This window comes from Eleutherodactylus coqui, chromosome 3, assembly GCF_035609145.1.
Source record: "Eleutherodactylus coqui strain aEleCoq1 chromosome 3, aEleCoq1.hap1, whole genome shotgun sequence".
In the NCBI taxonomy this organism is placed as follows: domain Eukaryota; kingdom Metazoa; phylum Chordata; class Amphibia; order Anura; family Eleutherodactylidae; genus Eleutherodactylus; species Eleutherodactylus coqui.
Genome location: NC_089839.1, coordinates 79,492,631 through 79,516,628, shown reverse-complemented (window position 1 = coordinate 79,516,628; position 23,998 = coordinate 79,492,631). Strand labels below are relative to the sequence as shown.

The 23,998-nt window shown below is 43.4% G+C and overlaps 1 protein-coding gene across 1 annotated transcript; it reads left to right on the top strand.

The window, feature by feature from the left end:
• The first annotated feature begins 1,352 nt into the window (after nucleotides 1–1,352).
• On the top strand, nucleotides 1,353–23,212 carry SEC23B (SEC23 homolog B, COPII coat complex component). The gene is made up of 20 exons (XM_066595771.1): nucleotides 1,353–1,501; nucleotides 5,743–5,976; nucleotides 6,651–6,708; nucleotides 8,126–8,212; nucleotides 8,938–9,174; nucleotides 12,543–12,628; nucleotides 12,750–12,894; nucleotides 14,153–14,311; nucleotides 14,998–15,113; nucleotides 15,201–15,324; nucleotides 16,052–16,132; nucleotides 18,104–18,193; nucleotides 18,608–18,714; nucleotides 18,808–18,961; nucleotides 19,423–19,500; nucleotides 19,647–19,808; nucleotides 19,894–19,980; nucleotides 21,684–21,839; nucleotides 21,921–21,986; nucleotides 22,747–23,212. Exons 2-20 carry the CDS (start codon nucleotides 5,756–5,758, stop codon nucleotides 22,834–22,836), a joined length of 2,304 nt encoding a protein of 767 aa, XP_066451868.1. The 5' UTR covers nucleotides 1,353–1,501; nucleotides 5,743–5,755; the 3' UTR covers nucleotides 22,837–23,212.
• The last annotated feature ends 786 nt before the right edge of the window (nucleotides 23,213–23,998 follow it).

The following is a 23,998-nucleotide window of genomic DNA, read 5'->3' as shown; positions in this document are numbered from 1 at the left end:
ATACTTATCCTCCTCCTGGTCTTCTGGGTGCAGCTGCTGCCGGTGGAAGTCTATGTGCCTGCAGCAATGCCTCCTCTTCTCCTGTGGAACTGCGGAGAAAAGGTCAGGGGAGGATAATCCCGGATGCACACACTGCCATCAGTATGTGCATGCGGCTGCGATGCCATAAAGTGATTACTAGCCGGAGGGCTGCAGCTCCCTGGCTGGTAATCACCTTCTTGGTGACCAAACGTCCCGAAAGCAGGACAAATGGCTGTCCCACTGGGGTCCCTACGGAAAGCGGGACACAGGGACCCAAAGCAGGACTGTGCCACCTAAATCAGAATATGTGACCATCTTCGACATAGATAAACTGGAGAAAGTTCAGAGAAGAAACTGGAGAAAGTTCAGAGAAGAGTTACCAAGATGATGAGTAATCTGCATATCATGTCCTATGACGAAGGATTAAAGTATCTAGGAATGTATAGATTACAGATAAGAAGGCGGGGAGGAGACTTAATAACTGTCTATTAATATCTGAAGAGCCGTCAGGATGGTTTTTTTCTGTTCTATTTCAGCTTCTCTCCTCCAAAAATAGAACAGGAAAAATATAACTGACCCTAACGCAGGTGTTAAAGCAGCCTAAGGCTAATTTCACACAGGAGAGCGCGATATCGGGCAATGAAACTCGGCCAGTATTGTGGTTGCCACGTGCGAGGTACCCATGGATGCCAGGTGTTTTTGTGTCTAAAACGCCTCCCATCACTTCAATACAGCTGCGATCCTTTCAGCTGCGCCAAAACATCGGCAAGTGTTTCCCATTGTTTTCAGGGATACGCAGCTAATTACATGCAGCATTTTACGCATATGCCCGTGGACATGAGGCTCCAGTCGTTCACATTCTCAATGACTGAGAGCGACTGATGTTTTCATGCCTGCGTTAAACGAACAATTAACGAAAAGCGAATGTTCGGCATTGGCTGCGTCTACGCTAAATAATTATCATTCACTTTCGCTCATTTAAATGAATCATTCATTCCGTGTACAATGGCCTTTATAGGACATGGTCTATAATTAGTGTTTATTGTCAAAGACTGTGGTAAAACAGTGCATTGCCATTACAGTACTTCTCAGGTTACACTACAGTCAGTACATTTATTATCATGTCATAGTATATAAGATGGAAGACATGTATTTATCAGAGAGGTCACTCCTGGTCACATACTGTTTCCATAGCAACACACTATTAGTCTAAATACACGGTAGAACGAACAGGGCCGCCCAGTGCGATGACGCCAGAGAACCAGCAGAGCCTGTTCCTTCCGAGAGAGCGGCGCGGGCTGATGACGTAGCGGGGAGGAGCCTCCTGCCTCACCTACGTGGCTGTTGGTTGTGACGTCCCCTTCCACCACCGTCACTTGGTGTAACCGGCCTATTGCTGAGCTGTACTTCTCCGGCCGGAGCCTCCACCCGGATACTGAAACCCCGGACACCGACCGAGCGAGCTGTGAATGAGATAGAGGTAAGGAGAGCCCCGCGCCGAGGACAGGTATCTGCTTGCCGTGTATGGAGTGGTGTCGTTACAGTGTATCAGTTACATTGTGTTATTATGGGTAGTAGTGACATGATGGGATATCCGGCCTCATCAGAGGGAACCTGTATGACCTATACATGTAATAGTGTATATAATGGGACTGCTGTATACCGGTGTTACACGTGCGCCTATACCCGTAGGGTGTTTTCACGCCTGCGCCGTGGGTTCCGTTTTTCTATTCTGGTCTTCCCCCTGACCAAACGGATCCGTCTTATGACGGGAATGAACAGCGCCGAACGCCTATCTGGACTATAATGGGGTCTGTTCGTTTGCACTCAGCCGCCCCCCGTTTTACCGGAAGAAAAAAGCGCTGTCTGTCCTGGTATTCTGCGCCGGATCTACGACAGATCTCCCAGCGCAGCAGATGTGAACCCCAAATCCTCTATTGAAGTTTTCCCATGCTGTATTCAACTTAGGTGAAAGGAGTCCGATTCTCGTAAAAGGTCAGATCTCTCCGCACAGCCGCACCACGCCATGCCCCCTTCTCCCCTGGTTTTGATGGACAGGTATATTAATTTTCTATCCCCTGATGAAATCCGCAGGTGCTGTGTGGACGGATGCCTGCACTTGTGTACTAACGGACACCTTTACTTGCTTCTTGTTGCCTGACGTAAGACATCGCTTGGACGCTGTGCTGAATTCGCATTTATGGTCGTTATTTGTAGGGTCACCTGACATCAGATACTGCCCAGTCGCAGTCATTAAGCTTAGCGGTCGGATGGCGTCTGATGTCAGGTGATGTAACTGGATAGAAAATGAATATGCCTGTCCTTGAAAACCGATGGGCATGTCTGGCGCATCTGTATGGGCAACTCTGACTCTCTCGTTTTACGGCACTCTGACTCTCTCTCGTCTTACGGCGCTCTGACTCTCTCTCGTCTTACGGCGCTCTGACTCTCTCTCTCGTCTTACGGCGCTCTGACTCTCTCTCTCGTCTTACGGCGCTCTGACTCTCTCTCTCGTCTTACGGCGCTCTGACTCTCTCTCTCGTCTTACGGCGCTCTGACTCTCTCTCTCGTCTTACGGCGCTCTGACTCTCTCTCTCGTCTTACGGCGCTCTGACTCTCTCTCTCGTCTTACGGCGCTCTGACTCTCTCTCTCGTCTTACGGCGCTCTGACTCTCTCTCTCGTCTTACGGCGCTCTGACTCTCTCTCTCGTCTTACGGCGCTCTGACTCTCTCTCTCGTCTTACGGCGCTCTGACTCTCTCTCTCGTCTTACGGCGCTCTGACTCTCTCTCTCGTCTTACGGCGCTCTGACTCCCTCTCTCGTCTTACGGCGCTCTGACTCCCTCTCTCGTCTTACGGCGCTCTGACTCCCTCTCTCGTCTTACGGCGCTCTGACTCCCTCTCTCGTCTTACGGCGCTCTGACTCCCTCTCTCGTCTTACGGCGCTCTGACTCTCTCTCTCGTCTTACGGCGCTCTGACTCTCTCTCTCGTCTTACGGCGCTCTGACTCTCTCTCTCGTCTTACGGCGCTCTGACTCTCTCTCTCGTCTTACGGCGCTCTGACTCTCTCTCTCGTCTTACGGCGCTCTGACTCTCTCTCTCGTCTTACGGCGCTCTGACTCTCTCTCTCGTCTTACGGCGCTCTGACTCTCTCTCTCGTCTTACGGCGCTCTGACTCTCTCTCTCGTCTTACGGCGCTCTGACTCTCTCTCTCGTCTTACGGCGCTCTGACTCTCTCTCTCGTCTTACGGCGCTCTGACTCTCTCTCTCGTCTTACGGCGCTCTGACTCTCTCTCTCGTCTTACGGCGCTCTGACTCTCTCTCTCGTCTTACGGCGCTCTGACTCTCTCTCTCGTCTTACGGCGCTCTGACTCTCTCTCTCGTCTTACGGCGCTCTGACTCTCTCTCTCGTCTTACGGCGCTCTGACTCTCTCTCTCGTCTTACGGCGCTCTGACTCTCTCTCTCGTCTTACGGCGCTCTGACTCTCTCTCTCGTCTTACGGCGCTCTGACTCTCTTTAGAGTATATACCGCTATCAACTCTGTTATTAGATGGTGGAGGAAGAAACTGATGGCAAGTTCCCTTTTAAAGGGGATTTCTGGGCAAAGTCTATTGATGACCTCCCCTCAGGATAAATTGTTGTTAATCACTGGGTACCCCCCATTTGGGATCCTCGGTGATCATCCCAGCCTGTGGTCGGTGCAGCGGGACTGGACATGGTCCTCGTTGTAAGAGGCAGAAGCATCATAAAGGACTTCACTAGCCTTGAAATCCATGGGAGTGCTGCCCCCTATTACACTTCCATGCCCAACTCCAGTGTTGGAGCTGAAAGTGCCGGCAGTGTAATAGGGGGCTTCGCTTCCATTGATTTCATTGTTAATGAAGCAACCTCTTGAGATTTCCAACCCTGATGGCTCCAGGCCTGCTGCACTGACAACAGACCAGACGATCAGCTGATCCCCAGTGATTCTCTATTTATGCCCTGTCCCAAGGATAGATCATCAATAATGTTTGCCCGGAAACCCCTTTAATTTCCTTTGCTCCATGGTCCTTGGGTGCCCGTGGTTATTAGATTGCATATGCAGGTTTTGTTCAGTCTGGTCTTTATTGCTCTTTGACACCCAAGATAGTAAAACCTGTACCAGAGTTCAGCCACATGCACACTTGCATGCAGAATCCGGCCCTGACAGCAGCGTCTGCGCATACCTGCTTTCTTTTTCTTCTTTCCGTACTGCTTATGGTCCACACGGCTCGCTGTCGGACATGCGCAGTACAGATTTTTATTTTTAACTCCTGCTCTTCCCGCGGAATCCACGGTCCGTCCAGCTTCCATTGATTTCAATGGAAGGCGTTTGTTGGGAATCCGCAGGAAAATGGAGAATGCTGCGATTTTTCATCCACGAGTGGAAACCGCAATTGGTTTCCGTTCGTGTGCATGAAGAATCACTTTTTTGCATAGCATGGTATGGATGGTATTTGCTGTGGAATTCCGAGGCGGCCGCCCGTCCCAGATTCCACAATTCAAATCTGCATGTGTGCATTCACCCTTCTGCATAATAATACAAACCAGTATCTGCCGGACGTGTTATAGAATCCATTATAAAAGGCGTCACAGCGGATCCGTAATCTTCCCAGTGTGTGCCATGTAAAAGGAGAAAATGATGGACCGTGCGCATGTAATCGCCTTTGGACCATCGTTCAGTTTGACTGGATCATGTGAAACTCCATACTAATTGTTTAGTGTAAACCCTGCAGGCGACTGAAGCTCATCTTCGTTCTTCAGTTTATGCAGGCATAGAAATCTAACTAGAATCAGTCGGTGTAGAAAGACCCTAAAGAATGTAATGCCTACGAGATCGTATCAGATCCTCAGTTGCTACATTGCATCAGCTAGGACCCTTAGGTTGCATGTACATAGCTGGCTTCCCCCATCATACAGCCCTCCTCCTTCCTGAGGCTGTGCTCCACCTGCTTGGCCTTTGTTACTTGTGCCTACACGTTGCATTGGGATTGCTGATATCCACAGACTTTATCACCGATCCTCTACATGGGAATTTGTAATGTTTCAAAGTTCAGTCTCCTCTGTTAGCAGATCTCGGGCACTCCTCCTGCGCTGTATATACAATTATACATTGCATCTCATGCTTTCCTGTGGCATATGAGATGGTGCCCCTCAATGGGAAATTATAGTGTGTAAATAAAATTTACTTTTTAGTGCCCCCCCCCCAATTATTAAAAATCAAAAAACATATTTTATTTATTTAATAAATACCTCTTTTCTGTGTGAAGTGCCTCTCACATTACCCATTCTATAAAACATCCAACTCTGAATCCCACCCACAGTATATCTGCATACAAAAGCTCCATAGTAGTGATCCCTAAGCCACAGGTAACACCACTTATCTCCTCCCTTCATCCCCCACTTATCTCTGCTCTAATCATCACCTGAAATGGCCCAAATCGTCCCATTTCAGGCAAGTTTAATCTCATATATTAGTAGCTTAAAGGGGTACTCCAGTTGTGAAACATATTTTTAAGAGATGTCTGCGTTATCCAGAAACTTAATAGCTGGTTTAACCTAAGGTGACAGGGTTATGGTAAGACTAGGGACAATGGCTGTAGCTCATTCGCTTATGGCACATCTTGCAAAACCTTGCCTGCATTTGCTGTTTATGCCATATTTACTCATTGCACATTCCATTAATTGTTTTGTTTTTTGCAGCACCACTGTTTCTATGGCAACCTACTTGGAATTTATTCAACAAAACGAAGAGCGAGATGGGGTGCGTTTCAGCTGGAACGTCTGGCCATCTAGTCGGCTGGAAGCTACACGGATGGTCGTACCACTAGGATGCCTTTTCACTCCGCTTAAAGAGCGTCCAGACTTGCCTCCTGTGCAGTATGAGCCAGTCCTCTGCACACGGCCGACCTGCAGAGCCGTCCTCAATCCACTCTGGTAAGGAATGACTGAGAATAATATGCAATACAGAAAGTCGTTCCCAAAGTAGCTGCATTTCTAAATTGCAACATTTCTGCAATTGACTTATTTACCAATGGCCCGTTTACACGTAACGTTCATTGCTCAAACAAACGAAAGTGCGTGATAGTCGTTACGTCTAAAAGCGAAGCCATCATGCACGTTTTGTTCGCCGTGCAGCTTTAGCCTGCATAAAAATCATTGCTTGTTCGCTCCCTCCTCGTTCCGTCTAAACACTCTGTGTTTCACATAGAAAGGTGAAAAAGTGAGCGATTCTCGGCGATAATCTGCATGTCTAAACGTTCAGCCCGAACAACTGGCATTGAAGTCAGTTGCTGATGCGCCCATTTAAATGAGAATCGCCCTGTGAAAAGGGGGCTTAAAAATGATGTGTTTAGTACTTAACGGGGTTTTCAAGGCAAATGCTATCGATAAACAATCCCTAGGACAGGTAATCAATAGTTGATTGCCAGGGATCAGCCGCTTGGGATACCCAGCGATCATCTGATCATATTGTCTTCGGGGTCAGAGCAAGACATCACAGAGGCGGCTTCACTACCATTAAAATCAGTGCAATAAAGTTAATAGTAGAAAATATTTTGTATTATAAGGGCTAGTTTTTTTTATATATTTTCTTTTTCTTTTTTTTTCAGCCAAGTTGACTACAGAGCTAAGTTGTGGGCTTGTAACTTTTGTTTCCAACGAAACCAGGTAGGTTTGTGTGATGGACATCTGTTGCTATTTCACTCTTGTATTGTTAACCCTTTCCAATCCATTTATTTTTTCTCACCCATTCTCCCCAGCTCCAAATAAATTAGAGCTGGGGAGAATGGGTGAGAAAAAATACATTTTCCCTGCACCCTCCTGAACTGACAGAGTTCAGGAGGGTGCGGGGAGGGACCTGCTTACCTGTCCGGCGTCTTCCGCATTCTCCTTCTGCCTCCCGACTCGGCGATCATGTGACCGCTGGGGTCAGGTGGCTAAGGGTTAAAACCCTTTCTGCCTTCTCCTCGAGGGTCCTCGATGAGGACCAGTGCAGGAGTGTATCTGCACCCGATGTGTCTGACGATCGGGTGCAGATCCACTCCTGCACTGCAGTGTCGGGCCTGCCCCGACATCGGAGCTGTAGAGGGAAATGATGATGTCGGGGCAGGCCCGACATTGGACTGGAAAGGGTTAAAGCGTATTTCCAATTGTACATTTAAAAAAGTATTATGTAGGATTGTCATGTACATCATTAACTTTCACTTATTCAGATGGAACACAGCATGGGCTGTCTGAGGTCTATAGTGTCTTACTGGGCATAAAGTTCTTGTAGCTGGGGCTGGGAGAGTATATTGCTGATCTGTCTTACACTGTATAGAACGTGGCTCTATACTGTATATGACAGCCTAGGAGACAGTTTGCATGGCTCTCTACTATGTAAGATGCTTTATACTTGCCATTCAGACCATACTGTTCAGTCGCTGGGAAAAAAAGGAAGTTAAAGGAGATTCTTCAATAATGAAATATGGGTGGGAACCTGCAGGGAATAGAAGTCACTATCAGGAGTTAATTCTACCTCTGAACAGTACACAACATTTTTACGCCTTGTGTTTTGCCTTCACCAGATACAAACCTGGGTTGCTAGATATGAAAAAAAAAATCTCAAGCTGAAAATGACGTAAAATAAAGAAATAATTCAGAGGTTTCCAGTCCAGCGGTCAATTCCCAGTGCTTGCCGCTCGGAATCTGGAAGAAGCCGGAGAGAGGTTATGTGCCATACATTGTGCATGTGATCTCTCGGCCAATCACAGGCTTTAGCGGCCATGGAAGAATCGCCGCTGAAGCTTGTGATTGGCTTAGTGGTCATGCACACAATGCCTCCTTGGGGAGGACACTGGGGCTTCAGCGCTGGATAGGAAGCCTCTGAAGCACGAGAGTATACTTTTCCTTTCACACAATTTTAAGTGCCACAAAAGCCCTTTAGAAACAGATAAAAAATGTATGGGTTTGATCTCTGAGCGCAGAAGAACTTTTTGCAACACATCCTTTTTTTTTAAATAAAAAACCCCTTTAATACTCAAGAAACTTTTTTTTTTCTCTGTTACATATTGGAACTTCATTGCAATATTGTTTCTATTTTCAGTTCCCTCCTACATATGCTGGAATATCAGAGATGAATCAGCCTGCAGAGCTCATGCCACAGTTCTCCACCATCGAGTATATTGTCCAGGTACCCCCCTTGATTACATGTTCATAATGGGACATACTACTAGAGTCTACTGGTCACTTGTTGAAGAAGCTTAATGTTTGGTGAACATAAGGTTACAAGGGGACTGTGATCTCATTGTACAGAAATCTAGTTCTTTATGGCAAGTGATAGAATATTTACATTAAAGTGCAATCTTATCAGATAGTAAGACAATTACTTGTTTCAGAGCTTTCCCCAGGAATCATTGTATGTAGAGACCAGTGTAATCAAGGTTTTGTTCTTTGCCCATTGTGCTTTATGTTAATTCTGTCTGTAACTAGTTTTATACTTGTTTAAATATATGCAAATTCCATCCCCATTTATACTGTTTTGGTCACAGTTGTTCTGAAGTGTAATGCTCATTTTAGGCAGCATGATTGTCATCTGCACGAGCAAATGAGCTGGTACCGTTATCACCAGCTCGTTTGTGCAGCCGGTTTAGACAGGCAGATTCATTGTTAACTCGTTTAATGAAAAGTGTTTAAAATGGAACAAGTGAATGAGCCAACAATGATTTTTAGTTCTGCGGAAACTAAATGAAAAACCATTCTCGTTTGTCGTTCATTCGCTGGCTCCCGTTTAGATGGAATGTTTAAATTCGCTTTTGCTCGTTTGGACGATAATTGTTCTGTCCAAACGCACCTTAATAGGTCATTTAGGGATTGGTTTCCTTGTGTTATAGGCGTTTGTATATTGTGTAATTGCAGCGCGGCCCACAGACTCCTCTGATATTCCTGTATGTGGTTGATACCTGCCTGGAGGAGGAAGATTTGCAAGCTCTCAAGGAATCGCTGCAGATGTCACTTAGTCTTTTGCCTCCAGATGCCTTGGTGGGATTGATCACCTTTGGGAGAATGGTTCAAGTGCACGAACTCAACTGTGATGGGATCTCAAAAAGTTATGTTTTCCGAGGAACCAAAGATCTTACGGCTAAGCAAATCCAGGTACGAGTTATTGATGTTGTTGTGACGTTACTAAATTTAACGTAACTATGTGCTCTCATGGGGAATATGGTGAAATCAGTTCTCCTCTGGGTCTTCTGATGCTTTAGCGATGCAGTGAGCTGTATGGTCTGTGTGACATTACAGTTTTGTGTGGTACATTTGCACTATTGTCAGGATTTATGGAACCTTCTTTTGCAAAGGCATTTTGTTTTCTTACAAGTTAGCAGTGCAGTAGCTTTCTGTCTCCTTGGGATCTCCAAGTATAGCTAGTACAGGAGAAATTAAATGGCCACTAACTTTTTAAACAACTTGTGTGATAACTAGTAAAAGTGAAATTTACTTCATTTACCTAAAATCACACATCTGTGCTGAAAAATCACTGTAAAGTAGTAGGGGTCTCCCTCCTAATCTTTCTGTCCACTGCCTGTTGTCAAGTGGTGATATCACTGTTAATGGCGACAGCAGGACAGAGAACAGGAAGTGTAGGGGGGAGAGAAGTTATCTTGCTGCCATTGAAGTCTTTGAGAAGAAGGGAAGGGGGAAGAGACAGTAGCACAGACTTGCTGTTAGACCTAATGAGTGATTTTGCTGCTGCTCCACTGCATAGTACTGCTATATACTGTTCTACATTATAGGTATATTATATGTCTCTGTGGTGCAGATAAGGAGCAATGTATGGGGACATTATGACAGCTAAGACGCCTTCAATCACTTCCAAGAGAACTGAGCATTTACTTTACAGAGAGGGAAATTGCAGCATACGAGTCCATGTAATGACCAGAAATAGTTATTCCCCATGTACGTACAAGGCCGTTATTCTAAAAAAGTTGGCTACGCTTTACATCACTATCTAAAGTCAGCTGCTGAGATATTTGTCCATCCACAGGCAGCCCTTTTTCTCGGACACCAACGGCAATGTTTGCACATAGAGAGCCCCGAGGAAAAACCTACTAATGTCCCATTTAGACATAACGATTAACGTTCAGAAAATCGTTCAAACAAATGAAACTGAATGATAATCGTTCAGTTTCAGCCGGCATAAAAATCAGCGCTGGCACGCGCATTTAGCGTGCCGTTTAAACACTGGTCGTTCAGTGTTTCACATAGTAATGTGAAACACTGAACAATTAGTGCTCGAGGGCTGCAGGATTCTCAATGAGAATTGTACAGACTAAACCGGCCTTTTTGAAGGGGGCACTTTTAAACACAGAGAACTGCACGTTTCTTATTTGCCCGAGCGAATTAGTTGGTGACGTCCCCACCAGCTCGTGCGGCCTGTTTAGACAAACGGATCACCGTGGAGAATCATGCACTTCTTAGGCTGGGTTCACACAGGGCGGATTCCCGTCGGAAATCTCGCGTTTTGGCCGCAGCAAAAACCGCAAAATTTCCGGCGGCTTAAACCGCAGTGGCTTTGAAGCGGCCCGGCCGCTTGCTTTTCCGTTGCGGCCGGTGCTCCCATAGAGGAGAGCGCAGCCGCGACGAAAATAAACAAAAAAGTAAATGGACATGCTGCATCATCTGCGGCGGCCGCAGCCGCGGTTTTAGCCGGATTTACCGCAGCAGATTAGCCGTCCCGTGTGGATGAGGTTTCTGAGAAATCTCGTCCACATGGCTGGCTAATCCCGAGATTTGCGGCCGCCCTGTGTGAACCCAGCCTTATTCAGTGTTTCACATTCTTATGTGTGATTGTTCTCAGCAAGAGAAACCAAGTAATCTTGTAGATATGATACCTTTTTAGTGGCTAACAAAAATACGTGATGTTATAGCAAGCTTTCCAACCTAGTCGGGGTCCTTCCTCAGGCCATTTCCTATATGAACCACTGAGCATGGAGTGTTTAAATGCACTGAGAAGTGAACGAGCCGCCAATGATTCTCATTCATGGTTGGCTCCTGTTAAAGTGAACAATAATTGTTCAGTTTAACCCCTTAGTGACAGCCCTATCGTAAAACTACGTCCTGCTGTTGCAGGACGTGTATGGAGGGAAGTAGCGCCGCTATCTCTCTCCATACAGCGCGGGCATCAGCTGTTTATTACAGCTGACACCCGCGGGCAATAGCTGTGCTCGGCTGATCGCGGCTATTAACCCTTTAAATGCTGCTGTCAATTCTGACAGCGGCATTTAAATCCCCCGAACGCTGTTCGGGGGTCCCGCACGGCCCCTCCGCGGTGAGATCGGGTGAGCCGTGCAGGTGTCATGGCAGCCGGGGGCCTAATGAATGAGCCCCAGGGCTGCCTTAGCAGACTGCCTATCAAGCCATCCACACAGGGTGGCTTGAAAAACTGCCTGTAAAAAAGCAGTATGACGTAATGCTATAGCATTACGTCATACTGCAGGAGCGATCAAAGCATCACATGTTAAAGTCCCCCAGGGGGACTTCAAAGTAATGTAAAAAAAATAATCAATCAAGTTTTTTTAATTGTTAAAAAAAAAAAAAGTTATAAAAGTTTAAATCACCCCCCTTTTGCCATATCCATTATTAAAAAATCAAAATCATAAAATAAAAATATGTATTTGATATCGCTGCGTCCATAAAAGTCAGATCTATCAAAGTAGTGCATTATTTGTCCTGCATGGTGAACGTCGTGTGGAAAAAAAATAAAATAAAGAACGCCAGAAATACACTTTTTAGTTACCCTGTCTCCCAGAAAAAAACGCAATAAAAAGCGAACAAAAAGTCGTATGTATTCCAAATTGATACTATCGGAAACTTCAGGACATCCTGCAAAAAATGAGCCCTTGCTCAACTACGTCGACGAAAAAATTTAAAAAAGGTATTGCGCGCACAAAATGACCGCAGAAAATAATTGAAAAAAATTAAATATTTAAAAAAAAAAAAAAAAGTACTACAGCAAAAAAAACTATACAAGTTTGGTATCGTAGCAATCGTACTGACCCATAGAATAAAAATATCAGGTCGTTTTTGTTGCAGTTTGTGTGCCGTATAAACAGGACGCACCGGAAGATGGTGGAATGTCGTGGTTTTTTTCCATTTCTCTCCGCTGAGAATTTTTAAAAAGTTTTTCAGTAAATTATATGGTACAATAAATAGTGCCATTGAAAAATACAACTCGTCCCACAAAAAACAAGCCCTCATACAGCGACGTCGATGGATAAATTAAGGAGCTACGATTTTTTAAAAGGGAGGAGGAAGAAACAAAAATGGAAAAAAGCAAAAAAGCTCCATCATTAAGGGGTTAAACAATTGTTTTAACGATAATCGTTCTGTCTAAGCGCACCTTAAGGCATCGCATTTAACAGTCCAGTGACTGAAAGAAAATCTAACTACAGTATTGTTAAAGGTTTTTCATGTCACGGCTTATTAGTATTTCCAGATAATTACAATATTTTATTTTTCTGAATCAGGATATGTTGGGTCTTTCAAGACCAGTGGCTGCGGCACAACAGGGAAGACCACAGCAGCCTCAGGAGCAGCCTTTCTTGTCCAGCAGGTAACCTATATATACTGTTATTTTCTGTGACTTCTATAGTTGTTTACAGTCTGTCTTTGACATGCTTGCCATCCTAGTTAATTTTATTTGTAGTAATGACCTTTTCGTCCTTTTAATCTAGGTTCTTGCAGCCAGTACATAAGATTGATATGAATTTAACAGACTTGCTTGGTGAATTACAACGTGACCCATGGCCTGTGCCCCAGGGGAAAAGACCACTGAGATCCACAGGAGTGGCTCTGTCTATTGCTGTTGGCTTGTTAGAGGTAATTGTATACTGGTAGATTGGTGCCTCCACAACTGATGAAATGATTTCATTTGTAAATTGGGGTGAGCTTTTTATGTTGAAATGAATTTTCCATTAACAAGTCCAGTTAGATACACACATAGTAAGGCATGTGCTAACACTCCTCCATCACTGTCTGTGTATAGCACCTCGCCACACCCTGCAGATCTCCAGCCCCTTACCTTCTGTATCACCCCATTATCTGTAGTATGTTGGAGCAGGACCCTCACCCCTACTGTTTACATCAACCGATTACTTCATGTAACAGTGGTTTTTGTATCTTTGTTTCTTGTATCTGTTCTCCCCTGTTTTGTAAGCGCTGCGGAATATGTTGGCACTATATAAGTGATGATGATTATCATCCATCAGCGAGGCTTTGTTCTGCACCGAGTTATGCCTCCTGCCGACGGCAGGGTCGGATTGCGCCTGCAAAGTCTTACAGCGGAATCAGACCCGTCGCCCCCTTCCCCCACCAGAGACCCCCTACTCGCCTCTACTGGATGTTATAGTGAGCTTTTAAACCTAGTCGGGGTCCTTCCTCAGGCTATTTCCTATATGAACCACTGAGCATGGAGTGTTTAAATACACTGAGAAGTGAACGAGCCGCCAATGATTCTCATTTCTGGTTGGCTCCTGTTAAAGTGAACAATAATTACTGGATCTGTGGAGAGAGTCTCTGCCAAAGCACATGACGCATCGGTGCTGGGCGGTGACACGATTTCCCGCAATACTTCCGCTGTGCTCACAGCGCAGAGTATCGCAGGACGGACGTCTTCCATTGACTGCACTGGAAGCTGTCCTCGCGATTTTCTGCGATTAATAGAACATGCTGTGATTCGCCGCCGCTAGGGGAAAATCGCAGTTGAGTTCGGGAGAATCTGTTAACATAGCATGTATATGGATGGCTATTGCCGCGGGATTCGCGGCGGGTGTCTGACCACGAATCCCCCAGTGATTATTCGTCTATAGGCATTCGGCCATAGGCATCAACAATCTTTGCAGAACTTGATATTGTAAGCAAAATATAAGATTCTTTGTAATCTTATTAGCGAGAAATGAATGTTTCTGTCCATTTCTTCGCCACTTCTACTCCACTTACCTCTTGCACTGATCGCTCACTCAAATACTGAATTTGTCATTTAGTGGCATCCGTTAGATTAATAGTAGATAATTTAGAATCTGGTTTGTCTCTTAAGAGACTTGTGTATATAAATGTAATATCTTTTACTTCTCTTTAGGGAACCCTCCCAAATACTGGTGCCAGAATCATGTTGTTTACTGGAGGGCCACCAACACAAGGACCAGGGATGGTTGTTGGAGATGAACTGAAAACGCCAATTCGTTCCTGGCATGACATTGAGAAAGATAATGCCCGTCTTATGAAGAAGGCTACTAAGGCATGAACAACTTTTTTCTTTCTTTTTTTTCAGAGGTTTTGAATTTTCTATGTGTAGGGGGAGGGGACTCGTCTATTCTCCTTTTATTGTTCTTTTCTCCCTTAAAGATTTTACATTTTCGGTCTCAGCATTTTAAGGAATCCCCTTATATGTTAATTAGTGAGTTAAATCTCTTAGGCTGTTTTCACAAGGTTGAGAGAATCATGCAAGATTTGTGCGTTGCGAGGCGCACGAATACGAACACCGTTCTTTTGAATGGGTCATATACATGGGTGATTCTTTTTTTCACGCATCGCAGTGTGGGAAAAAGATTGTGGCATGCTCTATCTTTGCACATTCCTTGGAACGCCATGCCCATTGTTTTCAATGGGGCTGGAAAACATATTGCACGGCGTGTGATGTGAGGCTTCAGCCACATTGGGGGATCATAACTGCACTGAAGTGATGGGAGGCGTTTTTGACACAATAATGACTCGCATCCGCTGGGACATGGCACGTTCACGAGCCTTGCATCCTGAAATCATGCTCGTCTGTGTGTAGTAAGCCTTACTTGTGTAGAAAGGCAGCTGAAATAAAAAATATATATATCTGTTAGCACTGCTGCTATTGTGAACAGATATCTATTGTTATAAGTATAAAAAATGTGATATAAATGTAGTAATAAATTTTGTATTCTCTGTACACAGCACTATGAAGGACTGGCGAACCGTAGTGCAGCCAATGGTCACTGCATTGACATTTATGCTTGTGCCCTGGACCAGACCGGTCTCCTGGAGATGAAGTGCTGCTCCAACCTCACTGGGTACTTTACAGGAACTTCTAGTACTGTGACATTGATGATGGGCTGTGCTGCGTGTTCACAATAGTAACCTATTTTGTACATTTTTAGAGGTCAGATTGTCATTGGGGATTCTTTCAATACATCACTGTTCAAGCAAACTTTCCAGCGAGTGTTCAGTAAAGATTTGAATGGAGCATTCAAGATGGCTTTTGGTGCTACCCTAGAAGTTAAGGTGAGACTCGGTGCTGTAATGTCTATATTGTAGTCTATTCCTCTGCCTAGATTCATGCACACGGATAAATTGATATTCAAATGGGACCATTCAGTACAATTGTATTTTTATGCAATTCACATAAGTCATCCTGGGAGATCTAGGAAGAAACTGTGGATATACATTAGAACCGCGACCCCCAGCAATCTGGTTCCCACTTACATTTTTCATGATCTAAGGCTCTTTATTTGTGCTAGTTTGTACAAAGCAACGCTCCATTTTTAGAACAAAATTCAGTCCTAAGACTGCAGGGCGTAGAGGTTGTATTACCTGTATTGGATTCTGTTGGCTGTCATTTCGTTCGCCAGTTCCAGTTGCCAAGGTGGCATCGCCATTTTCTAATCACACTATGCACTGCTCTGTGATTGGCCAGTACAGATCACATGAGCAGCTCTGGCTATCACAGAGCAAGGATGGTCGTTCTACTACAAATGTACTATTGACAGTGAGGTAGCCCAAAGATAAAGGTGGCCATCTTGGCAGCGAGAATTGGACCCTGAAGCGGCAGAACTAAATGATGGCCAACAAAATCGACTGAAATAAAAAACCCTTTCCAGCCAGGACAGAATTATATTACTTATAAAACACACAGGAAAATATATTTTTTTAAATGTGGTGACTGTGCTCTCCTAAAGCAATCTTTTTTTAATAATGGACAATATTTCAATAATTCCTCTGTCTCCAACAGACTTCAAGAGAACTGAAAATTTCAGGTTCCATTGGACCATGTGTTTCCTTAAATGTGAAAAGTCCATGCATTTCAGAAAATGTAAGTTGCAGTAAAAATGTAATTCCATCAGTTTATATAGATATATTATGACTTGCGTCACCAGGACAGATACCTTTTTTAGGATGCACTCACATGTAGTGGAAAAATTCACAGCAAATCCACACCAAAAATCCCATCAAAATCTCCAACATATTTAGTGCGGATTTGGGTGCAGACTTCATCCATTCAATTGTAGGGGTTAAATCTACTTAAATGATGCAAATTTGCTGCAGATTTTTCCACTGCAGAAAATTTGCAGCAAATCCGTATGTGTGAATCCACCCCGAAAGAGGATTTACATGTTTGATTTTTAGCAAATACTACTTAAATCCCCCCCCCCCCCCCCTCCCTTTCAGTAAATCAAATACTGAAAGGTGAAGGTACTAGAGGTCTGATATCATTACTGTATACTTGCCAATGCTCATCTTGCATTCATGCCTCTAGAGATAATAACTAAGTAATGTCCGATCATTCCACGTTTGATGGAGGATATGAAGTCGCACCGCCGTGTGCTGCTAATAAAAAAAAAAAAAAATGGTCTAATTGTATATTTCTCATTAGTGAAACATGATCCCAACTCTTTTGTATTGGAAGAATGCCGTAGATGTCCAGAACAAAGGGCAGAGTTTATACATTTAATGTGGCTTTGTTCTGACATCAAGGCATTTTGGGAAAGGGTGATGGAAGTGCTTTCTGATGATCTGGGGATGGTGGTGAGAGGGACACCCAGAGGTATCCATTCTAGGCCTTTTTAAGGAAAGGGTAGGTTTCAATAAAACTCTGTGGAAGGGATAACTGGAACTGCACAATGCAAAATGATAAGAAATAAAGATGGCTCAGAATTGTTAATTTTCAAAAGAGTACAAATGTTTACTAAAACAGACAAGTCAGGAGAGCCGACGGGTTCTCTTTAACTTCAGATATATCTTAGCTGCTCTCAGAAAAACAAACCAGCATGTGGTACGGCACCTGCTGATGGCTGCCCTTTGCCCCTGGTTTATTTGCTATAATTTAAAAGGGCACTAACTTTTTAGATACCCTTTTTATATTTGTGTAATAGCACGTGTGTGTCTCATCAATCTTGTAATATACTTTTATTTAATAATGTTGTTTTACCATTATAAATCAAAAATGAAGTGGCTGCCACTAGAGGTCCCCAGCCCTTCTGCAATCCACTGCCTGTTGTTAGGTATTGAACTTCTGTAGTTGTTGGGATGCTCCCAATGTCTTCAGTTTCCACATTCTCTGCTTGCCCTGCTGTTACAGCATGTGTCTGTGTGTATGTAGGAATTATTTGGGGTTTACTAAGTATTTGGGCAGAAGACCTTTGAATGCCTAACTCTAATTGTCTTGGTAAAGCATGGGGGCAAGCATTCAGATACTGCACCTCTGCTGATTGGACAAGAGACCGTGCAATTCAGCATGGGTGATAAAAGGAATTACAGGAAAACTTAACTACTGGCAGAACGGTAGGCTCGCACACCCCTGCCTGATAGATTGTAAACAGCAGGACTCCAGTAAAAAGGGGAAGAGAGCTGAAAATCGGAACTTATAAACAAGAAGTGTAGGGTACCAACTGCAGCAAATGAGCAGGCGAGGAGAACCTGGTGTATTTTACAAAAAGTAACGAAAACCCGGTATGCATTAAAAATGTCTGGCCTGAACTCTCTTCTCTCTAAAGGGGTTGCCTGAGAGTGTAAGAGATTAAATTAGCTGCAAGAAAGGATATTTAAAAAAACAAAAAACTTTGCTCACCTGGTAAATCTCTTGCTTTGAGTGCCGCTGCTCCAATCATCCCCACTGGTCTTTCATTGCTTTCTTGGTTTAATGACATGATGAACCAATATGTCCCTACTGCAGATGGTTGCGTGCCGCACATGTAAAATCCCTTCTGAAGTCAGTGACAACCAACCCTAGTCTACTATTCAGCATTACAGATTACTATAGAATAACGTTTATTGTTTGTCTTAGGAACTTGGAGTGGGTGGGACATGTCAGTGGAAAATCTGCAGTCTGGATCCATCCACAACTCTAGCCTTGTACTTTGAAGTGGTTAATCAGGTATGTTTTATGTCATTATTTCAGCACTCCAATGTTTTAAAGTTTTTTTGCCCAAAGTATCTTTTTTTTCTAGTATTGGCAATAGACTATAGTAAAGGTGCACTTTCAAGTAGTAAATAGATTGTCACTAGCATGTAAAAGTAGTCTCTGCCACCTATGCATCATTTTTACGTTCTGCAGCTTTTGGGTATGTATGAAGGGGGATCACGGGTTGATCCTGCTCCATACAATGTGGGTGCCGGCTGTTTCTTACAGCTGACACCCGCTCGCAACACCCCCTATAAGCCACGCTGCTCATCGGAGCTGTTAACCCTTTAAATGCCGCAGTCAAAATGTAGTACAGCAAAAAAAAAACCTATATAAATTTGGTATCGTAGTAATTGTATCCTCCTATTGTATGTTTTCCCCTTTCAGCACAATGCACCCATTCCTCAAGGCGGCCGTGGGGCTATTCAGTTTGTCACTCAGTACCAGCATTCTACCACACAGAAACGTATCCGAGTCACCACAATCGCCAGGAAGTAAGTGCTTGCTCTCAAATATTCGTGGCACCCACTTTACCACCAGCGGTGAAACTTGGCTAACGTCCCATTATCTGCTTCCTCCCCTTTCAGCTGGGCAGATGCTCAGACACAGCTGCAACACATTGAGGCGGCCTTTGATCAGGAGGCAGCAGCGGTGCTGATGGCGCGTCTTGGAGTCTATAGAGCCGAGACAGAAGAGGGACCAGATGTTCTGCGATGGTTAGACAGACAGCTAATCAGGCTCGTAAGTGTCGTGTAATGATGATATCAAGACCCTAGTTACAGAAACCCTAAAATAATCTGTTCATCAACCACATGTAAAAGAGGCATTTAATACAAAAATATAGATTTTGGTCCATGACCAAACCAAATACATGAAATTATAACATAAAAAGTTTTCATTGTTTCCACATGAATTTAATTTTCAGCTTAAAAAAAGGGGGGAAAACTTCCTGGTAAGAGTTTAGGTTATTTGGGGCCAAATAATCGCAAATCAAGGAAAGCATGTGGCCATGTTTTGTCTGAATAAACAACGGACAGCAATCTGCTCCAAATACTCTTATGTGCCTAGGTTGGCCTTGTACATCAAAACCTTTGATACCGGCTCAAAGTCTATCTCTCTGATTTGCGATCACATGATCACATTTCCATGGCTGTAATGACAGTCTGTTGTCTGTTTTCTCAATACGTAATTATTTATTACAGTGCCAGAAGTTTGGACAGTACAACAAGGATGATCCCACCTCCTTCAGACTTTCAGACACATTTTCACTTTACCCTCAGGTAATTTCAATGTATCCATTTTTTTAAGAATTCTCTTTGTCTCCAGGCCTAGCGTATATCTGTCAACGTTTTATACCATATTTCAAGACTTTATATTCAAAACTTTTGTATGTCACTATATTAAATCTTAACCTATTGTTCTGCAGTTCATGTTCCACTTGAGAAGATCCCCCTTCCTGCAGGTGTTTAATAACAGTCCTGACGAGTCGTCCTACTATCGGCATCATTTTGCCAGACAAGACCTGACCCAGTCTCTCATCATGATCCAGCCCATTCTCTACTCTTACTCTTTCTATGGTCCTCCTGAGGTAAGGGAATGTCGTCCACACTCTGTAGATGGATGAATACAGACAGATATCACCGTATATTTATTCTTTCCCTCTTTTTTAACAGCCCGTTTTATTGGACAGCAGCAGCATTTTGGCGGACAGAATTCTGCTTATGGACACCTTCTTCCAGATTGTCATCTATCTCGGAGAGGTACGTTTTTCCTGGAAAATGGATGCAATACAATAGAGGACTAAGGGAAAAAGATGAAATTGCTGATGACAACCAGAGAGATTATTCTTTCACATAGGTGATTTTGGAAAATGAAAAGCAGCAACTTTCCACTTTCTCTATGTACTCTTTTTACAATTCTGCCCTGGGTTTAGTCCAGTTTCACACAAATATGATATGGGCGTATTTTTGCACCAGCCAGACTGGCTTAAAAAAAAAACAAAACATCATGGACAGAGCTTGACCTTGGGAGACTCTGAATGATAACTAGATATCACAGGGGTCCGACTTGTGTCCACGGGTTGTAGCTGGTTTTGAAGCACAACTCCACTGGCTTGAATTTAATTTGTCTGGCACCAACCCTATAACTATTAATGGAGAACTGTGATTGGCAGGGGAGAGGGGATTATTTTCTACGTTTTTGTTTTCTCTTTGCTAACCCCTTAATGCCATAGGACGTACAATTACGTCCTGCATGTATGAAGGGAGGTCAGGAGGCAATTTCTCTCCATACAATGTGTGTTCAAGCCATTTCTTACAGCCGACACCCACCCGCAACAGCTCCTATAAGCCTCATGGCCATTGGAGCTGTTAACCCTTTAAATGCCGCGTCAATTCTGACAGCAACATTTGAATCTCCCGGGTTGCTGTGCGGGTGTCATGGCAGCCCGGGGGCCTGTCATAGCAGAATGCCTATGGCATGGCTTGATAGAATACCTGTCAGATTGCTGTATAATGTAATGCTACATCATACTGCAGGAACAATCCACGCATCGCAAGTCCTTGTTCCCTCTGGGGACTAAAAAAAAATTTAAAAAGTTTAGAGTTTTACTAATTATTAAAAGAAATAAAATAAGTTTAAAAAAAAAAAAAACCTTTTGCCATTTTTATAATAATAAAACAATCTAATTAATAAAACAAACACATATATGGTATTGCTGCGTCCGTAAAAGTCTATCAAAATAATGCGTTATTTACCCCGCACGGTGAACAGCAGAAAAAAAAGTAACGCCACAATTGCGCATTTTTGGTCACACCCCCACCCATCTCCAATTTAAAAAATGATCAAAAAGTCATCTGTACTCCAGAATGGTACCAACAGAAACTACAGCCCTCGCACAGGTATGTCGACGAAATAATAAAGCTATTGGGTCTGAAGATGGCGGAAAACTTTTTAAAAATTAAACATCTTTGAAAAAAGTAGTGCAGCAAAAAACCAAACCACTACATAAATTTGGTATCGTAGTAATCGTACTGACCAATAGAATAAAGTTATCATGTCATTTTTGTTGCAGTGTGTACTCCATAGTAACAAGACACACCTAAAGATGGCGGTATTCATTTCACTCCACTTTGAATTTTTTAAAAGTTTTTCAGTACATTATATAGCACCATTGAAAAAATACAACTCGTCCTGCAAAGAAACAAGCTCTCGTGCAGCTACGTCGATGGATAAATAAAAGGCTTATGAAATTTTAAAGAGTGGGTGGGAGAAAAAAACGAAAATGGGGAAAAAAAGGGCCATGCCCTTAAAGGGGTTAAAATTAAAGATTTACTTTAAAATTATTACCTAAATTTGGCATACCTTTGTTTATAAAGTCTTTTAGCCGTTTGGCTTTCATTAGAGGTGTGAAATTTATCCCCAAATACCTGTCTATACATATATATTTTTTTTATTCTTGCAGACTATTGCACAGTGGAAAAAAGCTGGTTACCATGACATGCCAGAGTATGAGAACTTCAAGCATCTCCTTCAGGCACCACTAGATGATGCCCAGGAAATCTTACAAAGCAGATTCCCAATGCCACGCTACATCAATACAGAACATGGAGGCAGCCAAGTAAGTAGAGGATGATTAGTATGTTATTTATCCAACATGTTAGTATTGCTATATGCTGATATCTTTCCTCTTAATTTTTAGGCTAGATTCCTGCTCTCCAAAGTCAACCCCTCACAGACACACAACAATATCTACAGCTATGGACAGGTAAGGCTAGCGCAGACAGACTACTAAACAGTAGTGGTGTGGAACCCAGCTTTAACCCTTTGCAATACTATTTTGGATTCAGGGTTTCCTAGGGGGCTTTCTCTTTCTGCCATTATACAATGGCGCCATCTGCTGGCTAGAACCATTACTGCAGTATGTAACATGCCGGAGAAGCCCCCGACATCAGAGCTGCACAGGTTTCAATCAGAATGTAGGAAGACGTCAGACAGTGGATTGGAAAAAGTTAAAGGGGTTCTGACACAACCACTTTCAGAATGGTGATCAGCTTTTCATGCTGAGTGTTGCAGAGTTCCCCCTCCTTTATATTCCCTGGCAAACAGCCAGCTAGGAAATGGAGTACTACATGATGGTCATTCAGATTAATGGCTCTTCTGTAATACAAGGAAGGCTCAAAGTCTGCCAGAACAGGAACTGCTTGTTAAAGATGGACATTCACTTTAATTAAAGGGGTTGCCTAGGTTCATTGCGAGTTATGTCCTATCCTCTGGGTTCGCTGCTCAGGATGTTTCTGCTTCGCTTTCTGCTCCTGTTAGGAGACCTCCTGTTCTGGGCAAGTGAATCCAGCGTCTGCACTTCCTCCCCTGTCTGCTGATGCACTGCACAGCGGGCCAGATGATGGACAGGGGTCTAGGTTGAAATGAGCCCAAACAACCTCTTTAACTTTAGTCATTGTTACTGTAATGTTTTGCTGTCGTCTGGTTTACGTGTAGTAAAACATACCTTTTTTTTAATTCCATAGGATGGTGGAGCCCCCATTTTGACCGATGATGTCAGCCTACAAGTTTTTATGGATCATTTGAAAAAGCTGGCTGTTTCTACTGCATCATAATTCAAAAAATGGACCGAAAACCTTCAGATACATGCAATGGAAGATAGCGCCATTTTTAGACAGGAATACATTCCCCCGTGTAGTTTAAATGAACTAATCAGAGTTTTACCAGAAGCTGAATAAGATGTGACGTTAACGTTTTTGAATGTAGTCCTCTCGTAGGTTTAACTTATTACTTTTGTTTTACATTAGAACTCCAGTTCCATATATGTTAACATTGATTGTATATATTCAGGATGCCTTGTTAATTCTCCCAGCTTCACCGTTTTGTTTGTTCAGAACATACACCTCCAGAGTAAATTTTTCAGCCAAAATGAAAATTTCTTGCTATTTTGTGGCATTTTTTTGAATATTGAGCTGATACAATACCACATGACAGAGCTCCGCAGTGTATTGTCTTATTTTAATGAGATTTCATGCTGGGTCTATAGTGATAATAGGAATCCTATTACAAAACTTTATATGCAGTTTTTGGATAATTAACAAAAAAAAAAAAAAATCTTTCTGACCGTATATATTAAAGGAACACTAAAATATATAAACTAGGAAGAGAATCTCAGCAGTTTCCTCTTTTTTTAGTTACTCATATTGCAATAAACACAAACTGTATTTACAGAGATGAGCTTTGCTGCTTAGACAAGCTCTGCCTCTTATGTAAGCTTGCGGTTGCAGGAGCCCTCCCCCACTTTGGCTGTCATAGAAGGCTAGCCCAAATCACTACCAGGTGGCCATACACATAAGATGAAATGTTGTTCAAGGTCACCAGTCATCAAGCGTGTATGAGGGTTTTCTGATTTCCACCCCCCCCCCCCCCCAACAGGTGGGAAGAGGGGTCGGCCATGTTGGAGTTTAAAGGGTCACTCTAACTAAAATACATTTCTTCAACCCTGCCCCCCCTCACGTGATTGCCTGCCTGTCACACTCTGGAAGTCTTCACTGGTTATTTCAGCCACTTTCATGCAGTGCAGCCCCCTGTCTGATGCTTATCAGGCACCACATTGAGGGTGAGAGTTCACTTTACTGACCTCCCAGATTGCTTTAAAGGCAGGAACACCTTCCAAATCTTTAGTTCCTGTCCGTGGGACAGGTAGTTTTCTCTTGGATGTTCCCAGAAAATAGCTGTCTGCTCTAATTTAGTGTGTGTTTATTTTTTTATTTTTTT